The 22,915-nt window shown below is 35.3% G+C and overlaps 1 protein-coding gene across 12 annotated transcripts in view; it reads right to left on the bottom strand.

The window, feature by feature from the left end:
- The window catches only part of Dlg2 (discs, large homolog 2 (Drosophila)), a 1,924,417-nt gene that overhangs the window by 522,278 nt on the left and 1,379,224 nt on the right, over positions 1-22,915 (bottom strand). For all 12 annotated transcript variants that reach the window (XM_013511774.1, XM_013511776.1, XM_005379786.2 and 9 more), the window contains one exon: positions 20,742-20,911. In XM_013511774.1, the coding sequence (XP_013367228.1) occupies positions 20,742-20,911 (170 nt within the window). The remainder of the gene's footprint in view (positions 1-20,741; positions 20,912-22,915) is intronic.

Here is a 22,915-nt window from a genome sequence, read left to right as displayed (position 1 = left end):
TTTCTTTCCTGTGATCCACAGTGAGCAAACCTAACATTCAAAAATTCATATTAATAACAGATTTCTGATTGGTTTGAAAGTAGTTGGATTTATGAATGTAGGATGACACAAAGTAGCAATGTAATTAACATACACAAACAAATCATGACTTTATTGTTTAACTTGAATTTGACTCAAATGCCTCATTTGAGGTATTTATTTCTCATAATTAAATTTTGAAATGAGGAAGGGTGCTGTTCTTTGCTATCATTACTTTTACTGTGCAGTTTTATAGTGGAGTCTGACGCTTAATTTACTCCTTCTAAATTACAAGGGTGAGTGTTTGTTGGTTTGGACACTTAAACCACCAGTAATAAGAAAATGTACAGATTTTACTTTCTATTTGGAAATTAACTATACAAATCAGAATCTTGTTACTATGGACTGTACATTCTTACTGATGCTTTTATAATCAAAATCAAATCCACAAACATGGCCTTGAAAATGCTTTGGGATTCTGAATGGACCTAAACGACTTTTCACTTCTTTGTGTCACTGAAGAAAAAGTTAAGTATTGTATAACTGAAGAAGGCCAATGTTAATAACTGAGCAACACAGGCAGTAACGTCAGTCATTTACATTACAGTGTGTTGCTTTCCTCTGTTTTCATCAGAGTTCATTCATTACTGAAGAATAACATTAGCTCTCCCCTCTGCTTTCACTAGCAATTAAGAAAACAACCCCAAGAGTGGTGAGCACAAGTATGATCCATGGGGCCTGTGTCCTGTTCTTTATGTCCTTTTCTATCCTAGGGATTTTGTATCTGCTGGTCTTTCTACTTGGACTGGCTTATTTTTTTCATACTTTATAGAGACATAATGTACTTAAGGAAATGTTATAGTTAATAACTCAGTTTAACAATCATTTCCTTACAAGAGCTTTTGTAACCTCCCCATTAACTTCTCTCATTGTATCCAGCCTATATTCTTCATAGTCCCTCATAGCACGCATGTACATATGTATGTCTATAGACAGATGAGTATATATGTGTGTGTCACGCATATGCATTAGTTTCCTTGAACTATATATTAGTTTACTTTTTCTTCCCCAAAGAAATATAGGCTATGAGGAGAAAACAATGCATTTTCCACTCACCAGTATAAATTGTGGGATTCTGAAGTAACATTTTTTTTCCTGATAAAAAAATGGGGCTAAGCCCAACACTTTCTATTGTTCCAAAGTTTTCAAAGAACACTCCATATTTTTGCACAAAAATCAAAGTTTTTGTAGCTGAAAATCAAGGTTCTGTAGCTGCCTTGTCCTCATAGGAGTTGAACAGGGGTTGGTTCTGATACGGTTTTGCCATTGCTACTTGATAAACATCGCTCAAACTCCAACACCTGGCTTATGGAAGGTGAAGTTTAAAAAGTTAATAAAATTTTTTTTTGGAGGAAACCGAGTAAGCTGTACTTTTGTCTCTGTTCCTTTTTCAGGAAGAAGAGGGATACTTTCCCCTCAATTTAAATTTAGAAAGAGTTAATCAATAGGTTAGGACAGTAAAATAACCATTCACTGAGTCCTTTGCAGATTAAAAACCTAGTCAGGGCTTACTCTTTCCTTAATATGATTTAGGATAAAAGAGAAAGTTCTGGGAAACCCTATTGAAAGGCTAAAATGCAGAGGCAGAGTGTATTTGTGTCTACTTGGGACATCCATCATTTGATGGAAGACAGCAAGTAGCCAGAGAGAAGCAAGAAAGTCAAGGGTTTAGTGCCCTCCATAAATCAGAACAGTTCTTCATAGTTACAATGACAGGCCTGCCTGGTGTCCTAGAACTAAGCATAGATTAAATGGGAGAATGCCTGGTATCTTTTCTGGGTCTTTATTTATTTATCTTTTTTGCAGATTGACTTCAAATGATTGTATCTGTGAGTTATTTCACATGCAGTTCTCCAACTCATGAGATGCACACTTTTCTATCTCTGTATCCACCCGCCAACATCACTTACAGATGAACAGGGCTTAAGAGAACATGCTCTAGAGCAAGATTCTTCCAGGTTTTGCCTGAAACTTTCCAGGAGCAAAGAGCTCACCACACCACCAGGCTCTGTATTCTATGTAGAGATAGTTTTCTGTGTTTTAAGCTTTTTAATTTATTAAGTCAAGGTCAGCTACCCTGCAATACCCATCATACATAGTTTTTCCTTCTAGACCAACAGAATATTTTCCCACTAGTAACTCTTGACTTTACCTCATTAATCCAGCAACTACATACGGAGCACTTACTCTGTGAGAGCTGCTGCTGTAAGAGCTTGGCACTACAGCAAAGAGAAAGGTAAAGTTTTCTCTCCTCTTGGGGCTTATATTTAGTGTAAAAAAGAAAAGCTATAGTGCAATACCTGGCAGTGATACATGCTATGAAAAAGATGTAACTCTATATAAAATAAGAAAAAAAATACATAAAAAAGTATTGCAGACAAATAACAGCAAGTACAAAGGCCCTGAGCTTAGAACTTGGGAGTGACAGTAAGGAAGCCAGGCCATGAAACCTGATAGGAGGTGAAGTCAAAGAGGAAGCCAGCTGCTTGCATGTTATGCTAAATCCATGGATTTTGGTTAGGTGTAGGGGAAGCTAGCGAATAGTTTGAAGCAAGGAGATGACAAAAAGGCTTTGTTAAACAGAATTTTAAAAATTTTGTGTTTTGTGTTTTCCTTTCAATAGAAACAGAGATGAGCTTCAGTATGAGTGCAGGGTTTTTGGCAAGGGATGGATTACAGCTGCGAGAGCAGGCTAGGGAAATGACTTGCTAATATAGGTATAAGAAAGAGAAATCAGAGACACACGCTTGCATTTTGGATCTAAACAACTGGATGTTATTTGACGAGCTAGGGAAGAGTCCAGGAAAAACTGGTTTTGAAAGGTAAAAGTCTGTGTGCTATATATGTTAATCTTGGAATGCCTGTTAGCTATGCAGTAACTATATCAAACATAGAATTGGCATGGTTTGAACATTCCCCTGAAAAGTTGATATGCTGCGGGCTTGGTCCACAGCGTGGTAGTACTGAGGTAGTGGAATCTTTGAAAGGTGAGGCTGAGCGAAAGGTAATTAGGTCACGGGAGACTTCTCAGAAGGGATTAAGGAAGGATGTAGGGGACTAGATTAGTTCTCTTGAGAATAGGTTGCTATCAGAAATGGTGGCACCATATTTAAATATCTCTCCTGCCCATACCACTTGCCATTCTCATACATGCTCCCACCATGCCATCCACTAAGAGCCTGTCACCAGAGCTGGGCAGAAGCTAGAGCCATGATCTTGAAATTCCAGAACTGTCAACTGTCAGGTTTTTTCTTCACAATATACCCTGGCCTCAGGCTTGCTTTCTTTCTTTCTTTCTTTTTTTTGTTTTGTTTTTTAATACAGCCACAGACAATGAACTAAAAGAAGAAATTGTATAGGGATGGAACTTAACGCCGTAGGATGCTGAAGCCCAGTGAAACTATCTAGATAGAGAATAAGGCGATACTAGCACTGTCTTGCAAACTCTAGGCTTTAAGAAGTTAAAAAAAGAAACCATAAACCTCTATAACGTCTCTTAATAAACTTAACTACTTGTATATTTCCACATATAAATCTTAAGAGTATTTTAATAGAAAAGCAAAGTAGTTTCTTCCTAGAAAAATGGTTGATATCCTTCATATTTTACATAAGCGATAAAACTTTATGCATACTGTCCACACAGTGCACTGCGTAGGGCTTAACATCGCATTGTGGATTATATCCCACGTCAATACAACCATTTCATTCATTCAGTGCATTCTTTCATTCAGCATGTTAAGTGCATTTTTTCAGTTAGTGCCCCGATTCCAGCTCCTGTTATTTATTTAAGCTGAATGCTATTAAAATGCAGTGATGATGATTGGGCTTGAGAACCAAAGTAAAACAGGGGGCAAAAACCCAAAATTGCTTTTTAAAACTGCTTGATGAATCAAATGTTTCATTCCTAATAGATATCCCATGTAATCATGTTACTGATATTTTTAACTCAAGTGCATCACAAATTCAAATAGGAGGCACAAAATTATAGTTTTCCACAACCATTACTACCACATTGTCCGTGGTATTATTTTTAACAATATGTATTATTCCTGAGAACTTTCACTGAATTTATCACTAAAGTTCACAATGATTTTTTCATTATCTTTAATTTACTTCAATTGCAAGCATTTTCTCAAGAAAAGTTGCAAGAAAGGGTTTAAGTTGTAGAAGTTGTAAATTACAGTGATGAGCAACTGTACCAACTAAGTTAATGACAGAAGTAACTAGGCTTCTCATTGAGTAGGTCACAGTGCCTTCTGTGAATGAATAGGGACTAATTTCAAAGTGCTGAAGGAAAAATTTAGAAGAAAGAATTCAATTTCATCAAACCATTGGTGGGCTGCCAAACACTCAACTGTCATATTTGATTTCCAAGATTCATCCAAAGTATAACTCTTCTGAAGTCTGATCTAATGGAGACACCAGGAAGTGATCACTAGCAATCTTGCTGGCGCTATCTGAAATGCTGCTGCCATAACAAGCCAGGAGTGAAGCCTGCATGATAGACAATCAAGCAAATAAGAACACTGCTGTGCTACTTAGAGCAGTGAGGAAATCCATGTGACAGTAGATCTAAAAGATTATCTTTGATTAGCTAATATAGATGTAGACTCTCAAATGTCTTGCTTCCTATTAAGCCAGTAAGAAAAATTCAGTTTTAGTATGAATTTAAACTAGGGGAAAAGATACTTTTAAAAACCACGCACCTTTCATTCTAACATCTCTTCTTTAAAACAAACAGACCTCTCCACATACTGCTTTAATTGCTCAGAAAATGAAAGTGGGAATATCTGGGGAAGGAAGGCATATCAAAGAAGAAACCAATTGAAGGTTCTGAATATAAAACCCATAAAAAAGATCTAGTTTCTTTTTATGAGAGCTGATTTGATGGACAAGAAAAGCAACAGTTTTAATCCTTCAGTGAAATCACTGAAGCTGTTTCGTATAGCACACTGATTTATAGATTGAGAAACTACAACGTGAGACAGTTCTGAATGAAGGACTGAAATTTTAAAGGCTTTAATAATTATATTATGGACACTGGAAGGGAGAGGAGAGTAATTTATTCCTGTATTCCTTCTTGTTCACACATTCCCTGGCCTATAATAGTAGATATTAAATTAGGTGTTTGTCTACAGAACTGAGCTGGATCTATTCATCATTTCTTTTGTTAGCCAAACACAAACATACTTTTTTACTTTCTATTTTTCATTTTCCCTCTGTTAAAATTTTTGAAGTTTTTACTTTTTAGCAGCAGAAAATAACTACTTTAAAAATTTTTACTGTGAATTCCATTTTGCTGGTATAATTACTGCCAAGTCTCCTCTGTATCTTTTGGATATTATTGCTCATCTTTATATTTTACAATACATATACACAGCCCAAAATCCCCAAATTATAAATAATATACAGTAATAACATTTCTTCCCCATAGTTTCCCTCTTTCAGGAAGTCACTGTTACCAATTACTTATCTAGATATTTTCTATGTATATGCACACATATAGTTTATACTCATTTTCTTTTACATAAATGATCAAACGTTATGGCAATTGTCCACCTGGTGTACTGTCTATGGCTTAACATTATATTCTGGATTTCATTCAGTACAACCGTTTCATTCATTCAGTGCATTCACTCATTCAGCATAGAAAGTATGCTTATTCATGTACTACACTTATTTCAGCTCCTTATAATTGTTTAAACTGAATACTATTAAATAGATGTATTGAAATTCTTATAGCCATTCTTCGTCAATAGGCTATTTGTTTGCTTTTTCTAGTAGAGATCTTGTTGCAATTAACTTTTGCATTTCACTTGTGTTCGAGGAATTCCTAGAAGTAGGTTTAGTAAGCTGAAAGGTTTAAGCATGTAAGATGTTAAAGATATTTTAATGGTGTTGTCCAACACGATGAAGCATTTTACCCTCTAGCAGCTTCTTTCAGCTCTCAGAGTTTCTTCCATCACTTGCCAATACAGGACAGTATCACAACTTTTGTGGGCAACTTGATTGATAAAATATGGTGCCTTATAAGTTTACTTTGCAATTTCTTTATTATAAACAAGGATTAATTTCACACAAATGTGTGACAGGTTTATTGGGAATGTCTACTCTAGACTTTGTTTTTTAAAATTATTAATAATGTCTTTTAATGAACATGCCTTGTTTATTTCAACATTGCCCAATTTATACACTTCCTCTTTGGAGTTGTGTACTTTTACTGTTCAGTATAATAATTTAATTTGGTGATAATTTATTTGGAAATTAGTATGAAGTGGATATTTAATTACTTTTTAAAGACAGACATCCATTTTTCCCACTATGACTTCCTGAGCAGACTATCTTTTCACAATTATTTAAAATACTACCTTTCTCACATACAAAATTCCTTTCTGTGTTTTGTCTATTTTTGGATTTTGACTTCTTAATTACTATAGCTTAATACTATATTTTAATATAGTATTTCATTATTGTCTTTCATTATTGTTCCTTTACTAAATTTTCTTGGATATTCTTGGTTATTAATTTTCCATATGAACTTTGGAATCAATATTTCTTGTTTAAATTTTTTCATTGACATATGTACTTAAAATTTTCAAAATAGAATGGAAATTATTTGGTGCTGCATCTTTTATTCTAAAGACAAATTGTGGTGTTCCTTTTTATATGTCCCTTAGTAGCATTTCAAAGGTACTTTAATATTAATCTCACACCACAAATTTTATTTGCATGTGTTTATCTGTTTTTTGATACTGTAAACAGCACATTTCTTTCATTATATTCTTTGGTTGGTCTCTCTGTCTATCCGTCTGTCTATCTATCACTGAGTTTTATGTATTTGTTTTATAGTTGGCCATTTTAGTGAATTCCTTTTTAAAAGAAGTTTTAGATGATTTCATTTGATTTGTGTTGATTTCCATGGTATCACAAACAAAATGTTTTTTCAACTTATAATCAAATTTGTATCTAGAAAAATGTAAATAGTTGTCATAAGAATATATTATCAGAAAGTTTGCAAAGATTTATGAACTGTTGACTGAGTCTAGATTCCCTGGACCACAACTTTTTTTTCTCAAAGCTTTGTAGTTCTTTAATGTAGCTTTAAAGGTTTTTTTTTCTCTGTTTATTTTATTTTAACAAACAGTCCTCACTATGATTATTATTATTATTATTTTGTCTTTTTGAGACAGGGTTTCACTACGCAGTTCAGGCTGACCTTGAACTCACAGCAATCTTCCTGCCTCAGCCTGGGACTGCTACTGGGATGATAGGCATGTGCCACCATGCCCAATACTATAATTATTTTAAGCTTTATTCTGTCGCTAATTTCAGTGGTCTATTTTTTCTTACTATTTTCATATATTTGTAGATTCTGTAATGATACTATTTAGGGTTTCTATTGAATTCCTTGGGTCTACATTCTTTCTTTTCAGTTAATTTTATAATTTTATTATTTAGTGTTTGAACATATGCTTTATTTATTTTCTTACATCATCCTGTAACATAAATAATAATTTCTTTTTGTTTCTCAAATCACAGGTTGAGTTCTTTGCCTTTTGTCTTCTCTCTTTTCTTTGTCTCTTCCTTCCTTATCTCCTTCCTGCCTGCTCTCTTATTGCAGGTTATAAATATTCAGCTCACACAGAATTAATAGCACTACTTCTAGAGTCAGACAAGCATACTTTGCATCCTGGTTCTGCCACCATTTGTGTGACTTCAAGCAAATTATCAAGTCTATAGCCACACATTTGAAATAAAATTACCTCACAGGATTTCTAAAAGAGATACACACTTAAAGAATATGTAAGTCTGCCTAACACACAGTAAAGTGCTTAATAAATTAGATTACATGGATAATGCTTTCTATTGTAGTTTTGTTTATGGAGTTATTAATCTTTTCAGCCTGTTTATGGTTGGGCATCTTAATCAGACACCCTATTAAGTGTCATAATGGACATGACTAGTTTATAGAACCTTTTCTTTGCATTTATAACGATTTTGATTTTCCACCTGTGTCATGGTGGGAGAAAACTCCCCCTATAGGCAATATTTTTACCTTTAACTTTTTCTTATTTTTATATCCAGTCATTCTTTAGATCTGTAGAAGTCTCTTCCATATCTCAGAGGTGTGATAATATGTGATGAATATTTACATTAAAAATAAAAATTATTACAGTAACAGACAAATTGCCATTAATCCCCTTCAAAATACTCTCTCTTGGTTCAAACACACTTATCCCACCTGCCACTTTCCAAAGCAATTATAAAGTCCTCTTCTCTCAGCATCTTTTCATGACTACCTTGATGTCCTGAACCTATTCAAAACATTTATGGCAATTTGTTAGATAAGAACATTATAATGTGTCCTCTCCCAACTTATTCACCAGATCTGGCACCAGAAGACTTCTGGCTCTCTCGCAAAGTAAAAATGACCATGAACAGTACATTTTGAACCTATTCAAGACACTGAAGCAGCCACAACTGTGCAACTGAAGACCCTCATGAACAAGATCTTCCAGAAATGCTCTAGAATGGCAAGAATGATAGAATAAGTGGGCTCAAAGCGAGGAGAAATATTCAAAGGGGGACCAGTGACAATTTGTCTTTTACTGAAGTACATTTTAAAAATTTAAACATTTACTAAATTCTTTGATTACACTCATATATGGGCCAGGCAATATGTGTACCTGTCAGATTCCATCCTGTTTCTGAGAACCTCATCTTTCTAATTCAGGTCAGCCAAAATTGACATAGATGAGAAAAGGGTGGCTGATACAAGGAATGTCTGAAGGATTATTAAGAATGATATCAGTAGGTCTGGATGGCTAGACCCAGTCTAACTGTAATATATTTAATAAAGATAAACAAAGTTTATAAATTCCTATTTAAAAATCAATTGCTCTATGAAAGAACACGACAGATCTGATAATCAGTAGGTCATACAAAGTCTTTAATTGTTTCTATTCTTGATACAAATCAATAAAAAGATTAATAAATCCAAAGATAGCATAATTTTATCCTACGTTAACAAAGAAATACAGACTTCACACAGAATTCACTTACTATACTCTGTGATTACACACAGAAAAGAATCTGTATATTGACTTCTGGGTGTTGTTATTCAGGCGAGTTTGTGCCAATCGAAAAACTTCATAGGCCAGAATAGAGTCGTGATGTATCAACAACTGTTAATGAGCTGAACAAAAAGAAGCCTAAGTGAAGCATCATTAGTAGCCCACAAATATCTGAAGGGCTGGTCTGTGAATAGTGGCCCATCAGAGCTAAAGAGGGTAGAAATACAATTAGTAGACAATGTTAGTGGAATTACAACTTACAGCTCAATTTAAGGGTAAAGAATATAATGACTGGAAGAGTTTCCCAAGTGAAGAGCTATTACCACCATTTTATAGTCCCAAGACTACCGAGATGGAAGTTGAAGTCTTGGTCAGGATTACTCTGTAAAAAAAGCCTGTGCAGGTATTTATCTGGTAGTATGATAATTATCTATGTAGATATACATGTTATACACTGTATTCTGACTACTATCTTCCTCGAGGACACTCAATTTTCTATCCCATCTTTTAATTTGTTCTGAAAGGGATTTCAATTAATGTTTTATTAAATACATGAGTATTTTTTATTTTTAGAGTTGATAATATTCAATACCTGAGAATTCTTGCACATCAGAATTATCATTTCTTTAAAAATGTAATATCACATTCAATTGATTCAGATAAGTGGGAGTTTGTAAGTTAAATTTTCCAATTTGATTCAATTACTCATAAAAACTCATGGAACATTTTTAGGTCTCTGGAAAGCAATGATTAAACTCTTTCTTTGCATAATTAATGGACTTTATTGAAGAAATCACCACACACACACACACACACACACACACACACACACATGCACACACATCCTTCTTCATTTATAAACAGTAAGGCACTGACTCACCTGGAAACATGTTCCTGGTCTGTTTCCTGTATCATTTTGACTCTCTCTCTCTCTTTTTTTTTTTTTTTCCAGTACCGGGAATCAAACTCACGACCTCACACTTGCCAGGTAGGTGCTGTGCCACTAAGCTAAATTCCCAGCTCCCTCATTCTGACTCTTTCTTCTTCCTAGTTGCTCTTTTCAGTGTGACTGACAATTTTCAATGTCACCTAATATCACAGTTAATGTAGAAAATTTCAACTTTCAGTGGACTTATGGTGAAATCTTGTAGCTGGATAACCCATAGCACTTTCCATGTTAAAAATGCTTAAATTGGCTTTCTTTATGGACATTAAAATATATTTTATCTTCCTTATTAATTTTTCTATGTGAAATAAATTTTCAAGGTGTCTTGCTGCAATTGATTTATGTTCAGATGAAGTCTATACAGTACAAGGCCTCTGACTGATAGTTTGACAGTATTAGGAGTCATAACCCATGAGTAAAAAATATTGCAGATTTTATTTTTATTGGGCCTCATTGTTGCATAGAAGAAGATTTTGACATAAACTGGTCAGTGCATTGGAAAGCCAAAATAGATTTAGTTAGGGGATCATGGTGAATTTAGCATGAAATCAGTGCCAGTCGGCAGAGGAGGGATGCATAGTTTCAGTCTACATGAATGTTAGTGTTCTATGAAGGTGTTTGGGAAAAATGCCAAAACTTCTTCATTCTCACTTTGATTTAGCATTTAGAACTCTCAAATAAATTATTTGAAATAAAATATTTTTTGAGTGATGAGATAGTTATTTTGTACCCATATTTACTTTTTACAGAAGAAAATATGGAAAAAGAGCATTCAAAATGTACTGGGCACTGAAATATGGTCAGAGATATCTGCATTTAATGTGCCCATTTAACAGGTAAAGCAAGAACTTACACTTAGGTCCTGACTTCTAATCCTAACGTCTTAATATCAAATTTCTTTGTGGCTAGCCATAAACTGAGAAGACTTACAGTATTTACTATGGTAATATTTCCTTTTGCACATACAAAATGCTACATAGGTAAATCTGTACCTTCATAAATATTCACACTTATTCATAGGACTTGCTATGTCAATGACATAACTTTCAATGTTAAAAATCAAAACTATACCTAATAGAATACATGATTTGAAATCTGAAGTCATCATGATAAAAATCAACTTGACTCCAAAGAGACATTGATCATAAATTCTGTTAAAAAGTTGCAGACTAGCTTTAAATAGCAAATAAGTAAACCAAGGAAAAATGATGGCTAAGGGCAAATGAGGGAGGTGGTATAATTTCTTAATTTCTAAAAGGATTTAGCAAATGTAATCAGGTGATTACTCTCCCATAATTCAATGTACAGAACTGTGGGGATTACAGTGACAATATTTGTAGTTTAGTTTTTCATGCATAAGTTATTTGCTACAAGATCTCAAGACAGTTTGTTTACAGGTATCATTAAATTTTGAAGACAATAAAAAACCAACAACAAAATAACAACAACATAGAGAAAAACAAAACAAAGCAAAAGCAGTAAAAATGATACAGGGTTGATATCATTATAAAGGCTGATCAAATGTTAACAAAGCCGAAGCTGAAGCCTAAAGCCTCCAATCTACAAGCACATATCTTGTAGCACCACATTGTCTCACTAGTGTAAAACCTGAAAGAGTTAATTTAAACTAGGAGATATGATAGACATTGTGAAATGATAGGAAAGCACTCAAGGGTAAAGGGCAATTGGGATGAGGGAAAAGAGAAGGGAAAGAAGGAGAAATTTTATATGTATGTATATACAAATTTTATATGTATGTATAGGATAGTTAACATAGTTGTTCTACTGTCTTCTATTTCTTTGCTGAAAGAAACTGTCAATGAGTCCTTGATGGATCAATACTGCATGTCTCTATCTGTTTTTATGAGAAACCACTTTGAAGATTTCAATATGTAATACAACAAGCATTGTTAATTTCCTACCACTTTGTTTGCAACTCCATATTGCCTGCACTGTTCTTTTGCTATTTTGTAAAAGGTTGTCTGTCTGTTAATGTTTTCTTCCTTTTATTTTTAAAATAAAAAAATTTACTCTTAAAAAAAAATTAACAACATGCATACAAAATAATTATATAGATAGCTGCCAGAAAACAAAGTAAACTAATCAAATGACTTATGTTCAGATGAAGTTCTTTATTCAATTAGGATAAAAATATTTTTTTGGACAGAAAGTAGTAAATGAGCCACAATTTATTTTCAAGATAAATGTTTCTCTTGCTTAACACTTGTACCTTGGCATTTTCTTTCTGATTCTGTATATTTTATTCCAAAAAAGACTGTACTATATACGCAGGAAGCAAATCTCCTTATACGCCAAAGGGAACAATTTCGGTAATTCAAAAGAACTGAAAAATATTTTAGCACTAAAGGAACTTGTGCTTTGACACCTCATGCCCAACAGTTAAATTTTCCATTAGTGCTTATTAAGTGTCAAAGCATTGTTCAGAATGCTCTTTCACCACAAACAAGCTCACCCACCACTTGGAATTCAGAGCCCACGAAATGTGCTTGAATAGAAAATGAACCATGCCCGTCATTCAGAGACACATTTGCACATGCATTAAAAAATGAATACACATTATAATTTACCCCAACGGCAAGAAATAGGGAATGTATGGCATCCCTTGATGCAAACATTTGTTGGGTGTCAGTAATCAAAGCAGTGTAAAAACCTTATGTTTAGTTTCTGACAGTGGTATGGTAAAATGCTTGGTCAGGAACAATTGAATTCTGGACAACTCGGAACTTTCCGAACTTAATCACCCCAAATTAAGTAAACATTAGTCCAGCTTGCTAAATAGTACTGTTAGGAAAGCTGCCTATACACAGGGTGCAAAAATAATTTCAGTATGATCCGTCTCTGTACTAAGTGTAAGGACAGTGCTTTTAATTTTCAGTGAAAATCCTAGCTCACTCAGTGTTCATTCAATACTGCTATCTGTGCTCAACACAGGGAATACTAGGCCCACATGCCAACAACCAAGTTATAGAATGAGCAACTTGTCAAATGACCAAATTCTGAACTTATTAAACAAATTCTTCACGTCAATGCCAAGAGTTTGTTTCTTTTGGCTAGATATCAGAGAAAAAAGTGAACAGATAGGTGAGCAAAAACTTTTTAGAAAAACAAATGATTGTATAGAAATAGAAAACTTTGTAAGTTTTATTTGACTACTTGATAAATTCTCTGTAATAGTCTCAAAATTCTCATGTGGAATGTCAAGCTTATATGTAACCAAGCTTGACAACAAATCTATCATGTGGGACCTTATGAAAAGAATTAAAGTCTTTGATACTGTAGAAACTGGATTTCGATTACTTGGACTTAGGCAGTATGCTGGAGGTTTCAAACACTGGCTCCAATCTCTTGTACAGTTTCTTCCAGGAGTGAAAAACCAGAGTCAGTGTGAGGACTTTCCTCGTAATGTGTTCCTTGCAGTATCGAAGTCATTCTTCCATCTTGGCCATTCCTTTTTCCCTTTGCTGTGCTGCAGCGACTGTCTTTGCCTGACTCGCCCTCCTCCCTCAACTCTGTCACACTTCCTCCCTTTTACTACCCAGAGTTTTGTCACAGACTTAACCTTGCACTTGTACTTCCCTTTTAAATGTTTGTTGAATACTTTGAATTTAGCGTAGAGATCATAAGCCCAGTGTCTTCAAGAGCTAGAGTTAGCAGGTTTCTTATCTCCTTAGTTTGGTTGCTGCCACCTACCCTTTCTATACATTATCGTTTGCTTTGATGAACTGGTAATAAAAGAATGAGCAGAAGGGGGAGAAAGATAGAGTTCTGCACAGTGCCCAAAGTGAAAGATTGCTTCTGATTGAGCTCTTTGGAGATGGATAATGGTCACAGCAGAAAGGCAAGGTATTCCAAAGGTAGGAATGGGATGAGCAGAGGCTTAGAGGCAGAAGAGTATGGCATGGATTTAAAAAATGGTCCATAATCCAGCCCACCTGAATCAGGAGATACATGATCGGGGCAATAGAGAAGAGAAGGCAGAGATTAAGGAGACGGAGATGGAGGAGATGGAGGAGATGGAGAATAATAGAGGGTATGAAATCCTATGAGAAGCTTAGTGACAATGAAGAACCAGTGTAAATTTTAGGCCACTACAGGACATTTATAGAGGCATGAGTTTCTGCAAGCTGATCTAAGAGGTGTGCAGACATGAAAGGGACTTACTAGCATTGAAGTCCACCACAGTAAATCAAATATCGTAAAGATCTGAACTTTATAATAGCGGTAGGGGAGATCTTAATGAGAGGATTAATTATGTTCTAAATGGCTCCCAAAAGGTTGGATAGATGATTTAACAAAGGCAGGAAAGGAGAGAGAACTGAAAGAAAAAAAGTTGAGGTTTTAAATTTAGGTAATTGTCCACTAATATAAATGGAGAGCTACGAAGCAAGAGCAGGTTACATTGGTAAGGGGAAAATGGTGGAAATCAGGACTAAGAAGACACCATGACGTTAACTTTCAGTATTTGAGACATTTCTACACAGGGAGAACACTGAAATGGAATAGGAAAAAAAAGGAGAAGGAAAAACAATATAAATGTACTTGTTCATTTTCATAAAGTACAGATTAATAGTGCAATCATAATTCAGACACAAATAAATATATGATGCATGATTAAAATACAATAAATATTTAAATTTAAAAAATTATTACAGTAAAAGATATACTGCCATTAATCGCCCTCCAAATACTGTCCTTCACTTCAAACTTGTGACTTACCCCACTGCTCTTGCTACTTCATAAAGCAGTGCTAGAAGTCCTTTTTTGTGTATTTTCAGTGGCCTGGTCATGATGGCCTCAGTAATCCGAATAGATTCAAAACGGTTACACCTGTGGTCATTTGAACTGTGGGGAAGAGCCAGAAGTTGCACAGTGCCAGATCCAGTGAATAAGGTGGCCAAGGACAGCCTGTAATGTTTTTACAAGTATTCCTTTTAAAAGGCCGCATTGAGAAGCACTGGGCAGCATTTCATTGTATTTGTTATCACACCCGGTAGACCCTCATGAAAGAAAACCTCAAGACGGCTTCAGAAAGTGGTAAGAATGATGGATTACGTGTATTTGAAGCAATGGGGATGAATGGTAATGTGTCTTCTACAGTAATAAAGTTTTCTTTAAACATTTACCATACCATCTGATTATATCCCATATACTTTCACACTATCCAATCTTACTGGATATTAAAAACTTGAAATTAACACTCAATTTTAAATTAATCAACAAATATTACTTAGTAAATTAATCAACAAATATTAATCATACTATGGGAAGTACTTTGAAAGCACTGGAATGAATTCATCGGTGTTTTCCTTTATTCATATTTCAGTTATGATTATGATAACATGAGTAAAATATTATAAACATTTATTAGGATTTTATTACTGTTGCATTGAAAATAATCCCATGACTTAGATGCTTAAATTATATCAATTTTTCAGAGTGGAAAGGGAGGTATAAAGAGGTCCAGGCTCTTGTTCTAGGTCCTGTGATTACCTGATGTCCAGGCATTTCCCAGTACATATGTAGTTTCTCTCATGATTGAATTATGTGCATTATCCATACTCATTAGTATAGTAACATCCATATCTGGTACATTTATAGCTACTACTTGCTGTATAAAGTAGACTCTGTAATCTCCACTGTGTCTTAGATTTGCACTGATACAAGGCTACATAACTGCAAAATTAAAAAATATAATAAAACAAAAGCCCAACTGTATCTATAAAGAAATTAAAGCACATGATGTTTATAAATACTTTAAACACTTGGAAGAGAATTGTTGAAATCTGTTGCTAGATGGACTTAATCCCTCTTTTAGTTTTTATTAATAAGTGACTAAAATAAAACCACAAGTAAGTCTACCTTTGGATATTAATAAAACTGAATTTTCAATTTTAGAACTGAGGCTTTACGCCACTTATATGATTCTTAAAGAACAAAAGTATCTTAAAGGAAGCCATCTAATTTAGAGGGATTTACCTTTCTTTGGTTTAGGCAGCAGACAACAACAGTTTGACACTGATGTAATTATACTACTCTTTAGAAGTTATGACATACTATTCTTGAGAAAGTCACATGAAATGGTTTTGTTGCAACTTTATTTTTTTGGGAATGCACTTATAAGCTTCAGATATTTTCCTTTGCCTAATTCTTTGCCTAATTGCTTGGTAAACTTAAGTAGATTTCCCTAATCAGGTTCTATATATGATACCATGCTTTTTTCCTCCAACAACTGGCTACACACAGTTATCCCAGTTGCTTTCAGTGATCAACTCTCTCACCAAAAGGTTAGGGATATATCTGCATATGGTTAAGAAAAGACATTCTAAATCAGATTTGCATATGATCAGAATATTCCTGAGGGACATGGCTGTAAATCATCAACTGGTTCGTTCTATCTAAACATTGGGAAGATTAGCACTGCTATGAAGACAGAATTACATACATCCAAGATTATCCCATAATTAGTAATTTGTGTAATAGATGGAATAAACACAGGGTATGGAATTAGAAAATCTTAACAAATCACTATTTCAAAGAATCCTCAAATCCATGCACATCTACTTCTTCCATGTAACCACCAACTAATCTCTCGTCTTACTCCTGCCCTGTCTCATCCATTCTTTTTATACCAGCCAGAGGGATCATCTAAAAGTGACAAATTTGGTCATGTCCTTCTCAAGCTTAACATTTTACAATAACTTCTAACTACATTTAAAAATAACTACAGATCTTTGAATATAGTAAAAGAAACTGCAAATGATCTGCTCCCTGCTGACCTCAACCATATCATTTCATGTTATTCATTGTCTTGAAGGTATCAAGATCTTTTGTAACAAGACTTTTCACACATATATACTTTTATATTGATCTGGAATACTCGCCTTGACTTTTTTATCTGGCTAAATTTCTGTTTTTTTTTTTTTGCGGTACCGGGGATTGAACTCATGACCTTGTGCTTGCCAGGCAGGCGCTTATGCCACTGAGCTACATCCCCAGCCCTAAATTTCTGTTTTAATTTATATTTTAAAACCTTTTTTTATGTGGTAGTAGTTGCTTATAGAAGTCTACTTTGACCCATTAGTTAATTCACTCCCATTTATCAGTCTTTTATATTTATTTATAGCACTTTCTCCAGTTTATTTATATCACATTTATTTATAGCACTTTTCTCCAGCATTTTCTCCATTTCAGGTGTTTCCTCCACCAGACTATTTTCTTCTTGAGGGCAAGTACTGCTTCTCTGAATTCCTACCATCTAGTTCTACTCCAAGAAATATGGTAGTGGGTACTTAACAAATATTTGGTCAGTTATTGATAGACTAAATATATATTTAAGTAGCTCTATACTACATGTACACATTTGAGTTTAGATAGCTCAACTGCCTCGATTGTTAATGCTTACTATAGAGTACCCATAGGCTCAAAGAAAGGTAGACAAGGACCTTCTATGTACCTATTATATTTTAAATTCTCTGGAGAATTTTTGTTCTTTTGCTTAAAATGAATCACATCTTCCTCTATATTCAATTCAATTCATGGTTCAAGCTCCATCACAGAGCTGATTTTATTCTTCCTTGCATTAAAGTAAGATAGCCTTACATATACTTTTCTCATTAGAACCATTTTCATTCATCTTCTTCCTCCACAGTGCATAACAGTTCCCAAGATATAAGGTAAGCTTTAGTAGAAATTTCTTTCAGGTATAATTTCCCTTTTTTGTTAGCACGTGATAAATGTATTCATTGTGGGCAGTTGGTACATATATGTTGTTCTTGATCCTTTCCACATTCACATATATTGCAATTCAAAAATAAAGAATTGTAAGGTGCTAAGAGAGCAAGGTATCATAAGATTAAGTGTGAAATCCAATTTAATTATTCAACTTATTCTGATTCTGTATTTCCTGCATGTAAGCCATTGGGAAAGGCACCAAGAATTCAAACAATGACTAGAAACATTTCTTTCCTCGTAAATCAATAAGCTTTATATAGAGAAACAAATCCCCATCAGTGACCTTTGGGTAGTGACAATACAAATAGTATGCCTGACTCAGCAGAATCCCAACAGGCCAAATAGGGATTTTGCAGGAGCTGCATTTAAGATATAAAGAGATTTAAGAATGTATTGGTTCTTCTTGGATTAGTAGTCCAAGCATGTGTGTAGCCTCATCTTCCAGCCACCATGAGCTCTCTCTACGCTATTGCCTTCATTTACCTGGCTGATTAATGCTCATTTTTCACTTCCCCTGTTGATGCAGCCAGGCAATTCCTGCCCCACTCCAGGTTCAAAGAAGAAAACAGTACAGACTGAAGTAAATGAGCTGGAGGGAGCCCTAGTGCCAAAAATAAAGATTAAAATAAATATGTTCCTCATAAAGTTGGGAAGTTTGGGGCATCATTTCCCTGTAGGGTTTAAGTGCTCTGCTGAGCAGCTGGAGGTCACAGAGTGACTCAGAACAGGAAGCATATAAATGGATAGTTACACCGTGCTGTACACTCAAAATTAGTATTTGCCTTAGGGAAGCATTGAATAATTGCTATTAACTGGATTGTAGAAATAACTACATACTATTTATATACAGCATAGACTTGCAACAGAAATAATAGGTATGATCACTGTGGCTTTCTAGCATCTTGCCAATGATTTTAGTAAAGGCGTAGGGTAGAAGGCCTGTTTACCATATCATTAATGGTTGCAGTATGAGACAGCTTTATATTTTTCTTCTGTTTTTGAAATCTCTGTGATTTTTAATGTACATGAAGTTAACCCACAAGAGATTGCTGAGTATGGCCACGACATTGGCACATACTTGCTACAAAGGTTAAACTTGTATTTGGTAAATAGTATTACAAATGATATATATACATAGCTAATATTTGTTGGGCAGTCCTATTATTCCAGGCTTTATTTTAAATACTTTATGTGAATTGACTCATCTAGTTGTTACATCTCTAAGAGCAAGTAAAGTACTATTTTTACTTCTTATTTGTAGATGAGAAAGTTAAGGGAAAGAGAACTTATATGTTTGCCCCAAAGTCTAACAGCTGGTGAGCTGAAAAGCCTGGGTTCTATCCTACACACTTTAGCACCAGAGGGTCTGTGCCCTTAACCACCAGGCTCTACTTGCTCACTATCTGTCAGCTATTTGTGAAGTGCTTCATCCTCATGAAGCCCATGGGAGAGATGCTACCATTAGTATCCTCATTTAACAAGCAAACTGATTCAATCCAGGTAACTCCACAAGTAAATCGCTGAACTAGGCTTTTGAACTCAGTCTTTCATTACTTTTGTGCATGAGATCTTTAATAATACACACTACTCAAGAAGGTGATATGCTTATTTTTAAAATAACCTTTAGTATTAGAGATTAAATAAATTTTAAAGGAAGGAGAAATGATTCTAAGACTCTAGTAATTATTCAGCTATAATCTAAAATGCTTAAATATTGAAGCTAATTATTAGAGTTCACTGAAATATTTGAAACACTCTCAAGCCAATATCAAACGTCATTCTAAAAAATTCTTAAAAGATTATTCTTAAACTTAGTATAATAGTTCATCTCAAAAAAATAATTCATCTCAATGTTTTTGTGATTAACCACCAAACCTCTAGAGATTTGTGAAAGTTACAAAACAATTAACTGATTTTGGCTCCTCCAAATATAAAATGAATAGTTCTTCTTAGATACAACACATAAAATATCACAGAATTTTAAAAAGTGCAGCAATCTTATAAAATATAATTGCTATATCAATATAGATTTATCATTTACATTATTTTGCTAGTTGAGAGGGTTTACTATTTCTATCTGGAACATTAGAAAGTGTTAATGTGCTAGCCAAGTTACAATAATCCAGTAAACAAAAAAAATATAGAAAAGTGTGAGTGGCTATTGCTATTACTGTTTATAAAATAGTCTTACCCAAATCTAGGTTTTTAGCTGAGTTCATATTCAGTGTTTTGATTTTTTTAAAGTTCTTTTGTAGAAATCCTTGTTGCAGAATTCCCAATGTGTTGCTGTTCTAGTTTTTAACTGGACATTGGCTCCAAAGCCTCAAACATTCAAAAGTGGGGATTTTGGGGGCTGGGGATTTAGCTCAGCGGCAAAAGTGCCTGCCTGGCAAGCGCAAGGTCATGAGTTGGGTTCCCGGTACCGGAGAAAAACCAAAAAACAAAAAACAAAAAACAAAAGTGGGGATTTTGAAAGTTGACGAGATTATGGGGTTAAGCAGCTAAATGAGATGTTAGGAGCTGGGGTTGAAGTTGGGGTTAGGGTGAACAGTGAGGGTGTGTCCTGGAAGCCTATACCTTCTTTCTGGGTTCCTTCCTTTCTCTCTGCTTCCTTTTTGCCACTAGGTGAGCCGCTTTCCTCATCAGCAGCCCTTCCACTGTGTGCTTCTGCTCTGGAGCCAGCCAGCGATGGACTGAAACCCCTACAAACCATGCACCAAAATAAAACTGTCCTATAAATTGGGTATCAGGCATGGTATCTCAGCAATCAGGAAGTGACTAAGACGCGAGGCACTGAATGTCAGAAGATACATTGTAGGTGAGTTGTATCACAGATGTTAAGTCCCAAAGTTTATCCCTCCTGTTTTATGAGTCGTTTATGTTTTAATTACCTTTAGGCCCTTTGAATAGCTTGATTTCCACAACAGTCTCCAAAATGGGTCGTCTTCGACGCACATAGAGCCGAACGATAGACCCCGCTTCTTTGAGGGCTTCCACTGCTTTACTGTGGGAAACCTCGGACACGTCGACCTCGTTCACCCGCAAGATACAATCATTGACCCTGAAAGGAAGGAAGGACAAGATTCAAGAATGGCTAAGAAGAGTTCTTAAAGAATATTTTATGATTACCTTATCTTAAGATGTGGGAAACTAAAAAGTATAAGAAACTATAAAATGGTAAAATTTGGGAAAATAACTTGCCAAAAAAAAAAAAATTCCAAGAAAATCTTAAATTCCTTAGCTGTCTCATCTTCATCACAATGATCACACTACTGATCAGTTCCCAACAGGGACTGTAGTCCACTCTGGCTGGGATAGCATCACATGTGGCAGAACAAGAAGTACTTGTAGTTTAAGACATGCATCACTTATACCATTAGTTTGATGGGTTTTAATTGGTTTGATCAAGGATATGATCTAAGGGTTTCTCAGAACTTATTACTATGGACTATACACAGACAACAGATATAACTTTAGAGGTTGAAGTTTTCCAAATAATTAACTGCTACAAAAGTAGTATGTGGTCATTTTAGAAAATATAAAAATATAGAAAGAAGAAAAATATATATAACTGAATCATTTAAAGTTAACTGGCAACTTTTTGGAAAAATATGTTCAAATATTTTTCCCTCAAATTCACCTCACAATATTATAAATATTTAAGTTCAAATTTATGGAAGTTTGAAGAGTCATTCATATAATCCTACTCAAAGTACTTAACTGAGTGAATTCTATACTAAATTTCTCCCCCTCCTTTTTATGTGGGAAAGGAAAAGGTGACTTTTCCATAAACCTTTCCAGGTAGCTCACAGTGATGTGAGCTGGATTTCAGATGTCTTATTTCCATGCTATTAATTAGTGTAAACATTAATAATGCTTAAGAGCATGAAACTTGGGGCTAGACAGGTTTTATCACTCTGCATATTCCTTCTAGCATTTCTCATTTCAGGCTACCATGTTGCTCAGAGTCAAAAGTGAGAGGCTACTCTTGCCTGACTCCTTTTTCCTACCACCACTACACGTTCAGTGCAAGCTGTAAGTATAGGTTTCTTCAACTTCACAGCTACCAAACTGGTAGAAGCCAACATTATTCTTATATGAACTACCTCCACAATATTCAGTCTAATGTCTTTGTGTTTTCTCTTGTCATCTTTTCATTTATTTTCTCCACAATATCCAGAGTAAAATGAACATGGTTTGTTTTTTATACAGCAACTACCCTCCACTCCTAGTCCTTCCTTCCAAACAGTGTCCAGTTTTGCTCAGATATATTTGAATATTACTGAATGAATAAAAGAAGAAGCCTAAGCTCAATTACTGAGTTCTCTATTTCCTAAATTTGTAACTATACATAATTTTGTTAATCTCTTTAAATCTCTTTATCCTCATCTTAAATTTGTTATGATAGTAATATCTAGTATGAAGGCTTTAGAGTAAGATTATGTATAATATATATGCATTATATATAAGATTATGGGTATAGAGAGAGGAGGTTTTCACTCAGAAGCCGCAGGAACTTCTCTGGCGGTGGGCGGGGTGAACAAACTCTCAGCCCAGCGTGACCTGCGCTGAGAGAGACAGTGTTCCAGGGAGACTGTGCTCACCCACACCACCATGGTTCCCAGCTGAAATGTGCGGAGAGAGCCAGGTATTTCCCAGCCATTCCCTGAGGGCAGTGCGTGCACACCAGGACCCGGCCACCATTACAGATGGAGTCCTGGACTCCCTGCTCCTGCGGCAGAGAGGAGGTTTTCACTCAGAAGCCGTAGTAACTTCTCTGGTGGTGGGCGGGGTGAACAGACCCTGAGCCCAGAGAGACAGTGTTCCAGGGAGTCTGTGCTCGCCCACACCATCACGGTTCCCAGCTGAAACTCACGGAGAGAGCCAGGTATTTCCCAGCTACTCCCTGAGGGCAGTGCGTACGCACCAGGACCCCACTGCCATTACAGATGGAGTCCTGGCCTCCCTGCTCTCGTGGTAGAGAGGCGGTTTACACTCGGAAGCCCCAGGGTCTTCTCTGGCTGCGGGCAGGGCGAACAGACTCTCAACCCTGCACGCCCTGCGC

This window comes from Chinchilla lanigera, unplaced genomic scaffold (assembly GCF_000276665.1).
Source record: "Chinchilla lanigera isolate Chin_1 unplaced genomic scaffold, ChiLan1.0 scaffold00013, whole genome shotgun sequence".
In the NCBI taxonomy this organism is placed as follows: Eukaryota; Metazoa; Chordata; class Mammalia; order Rodentia; family Chinchillidae; genus Chinchilla; species Chinchilla lanigera.
Note: the sequence above shows the minus strand (reverse complement) of the source record. Positions and strands in the feature narration are given on the sequence as shown.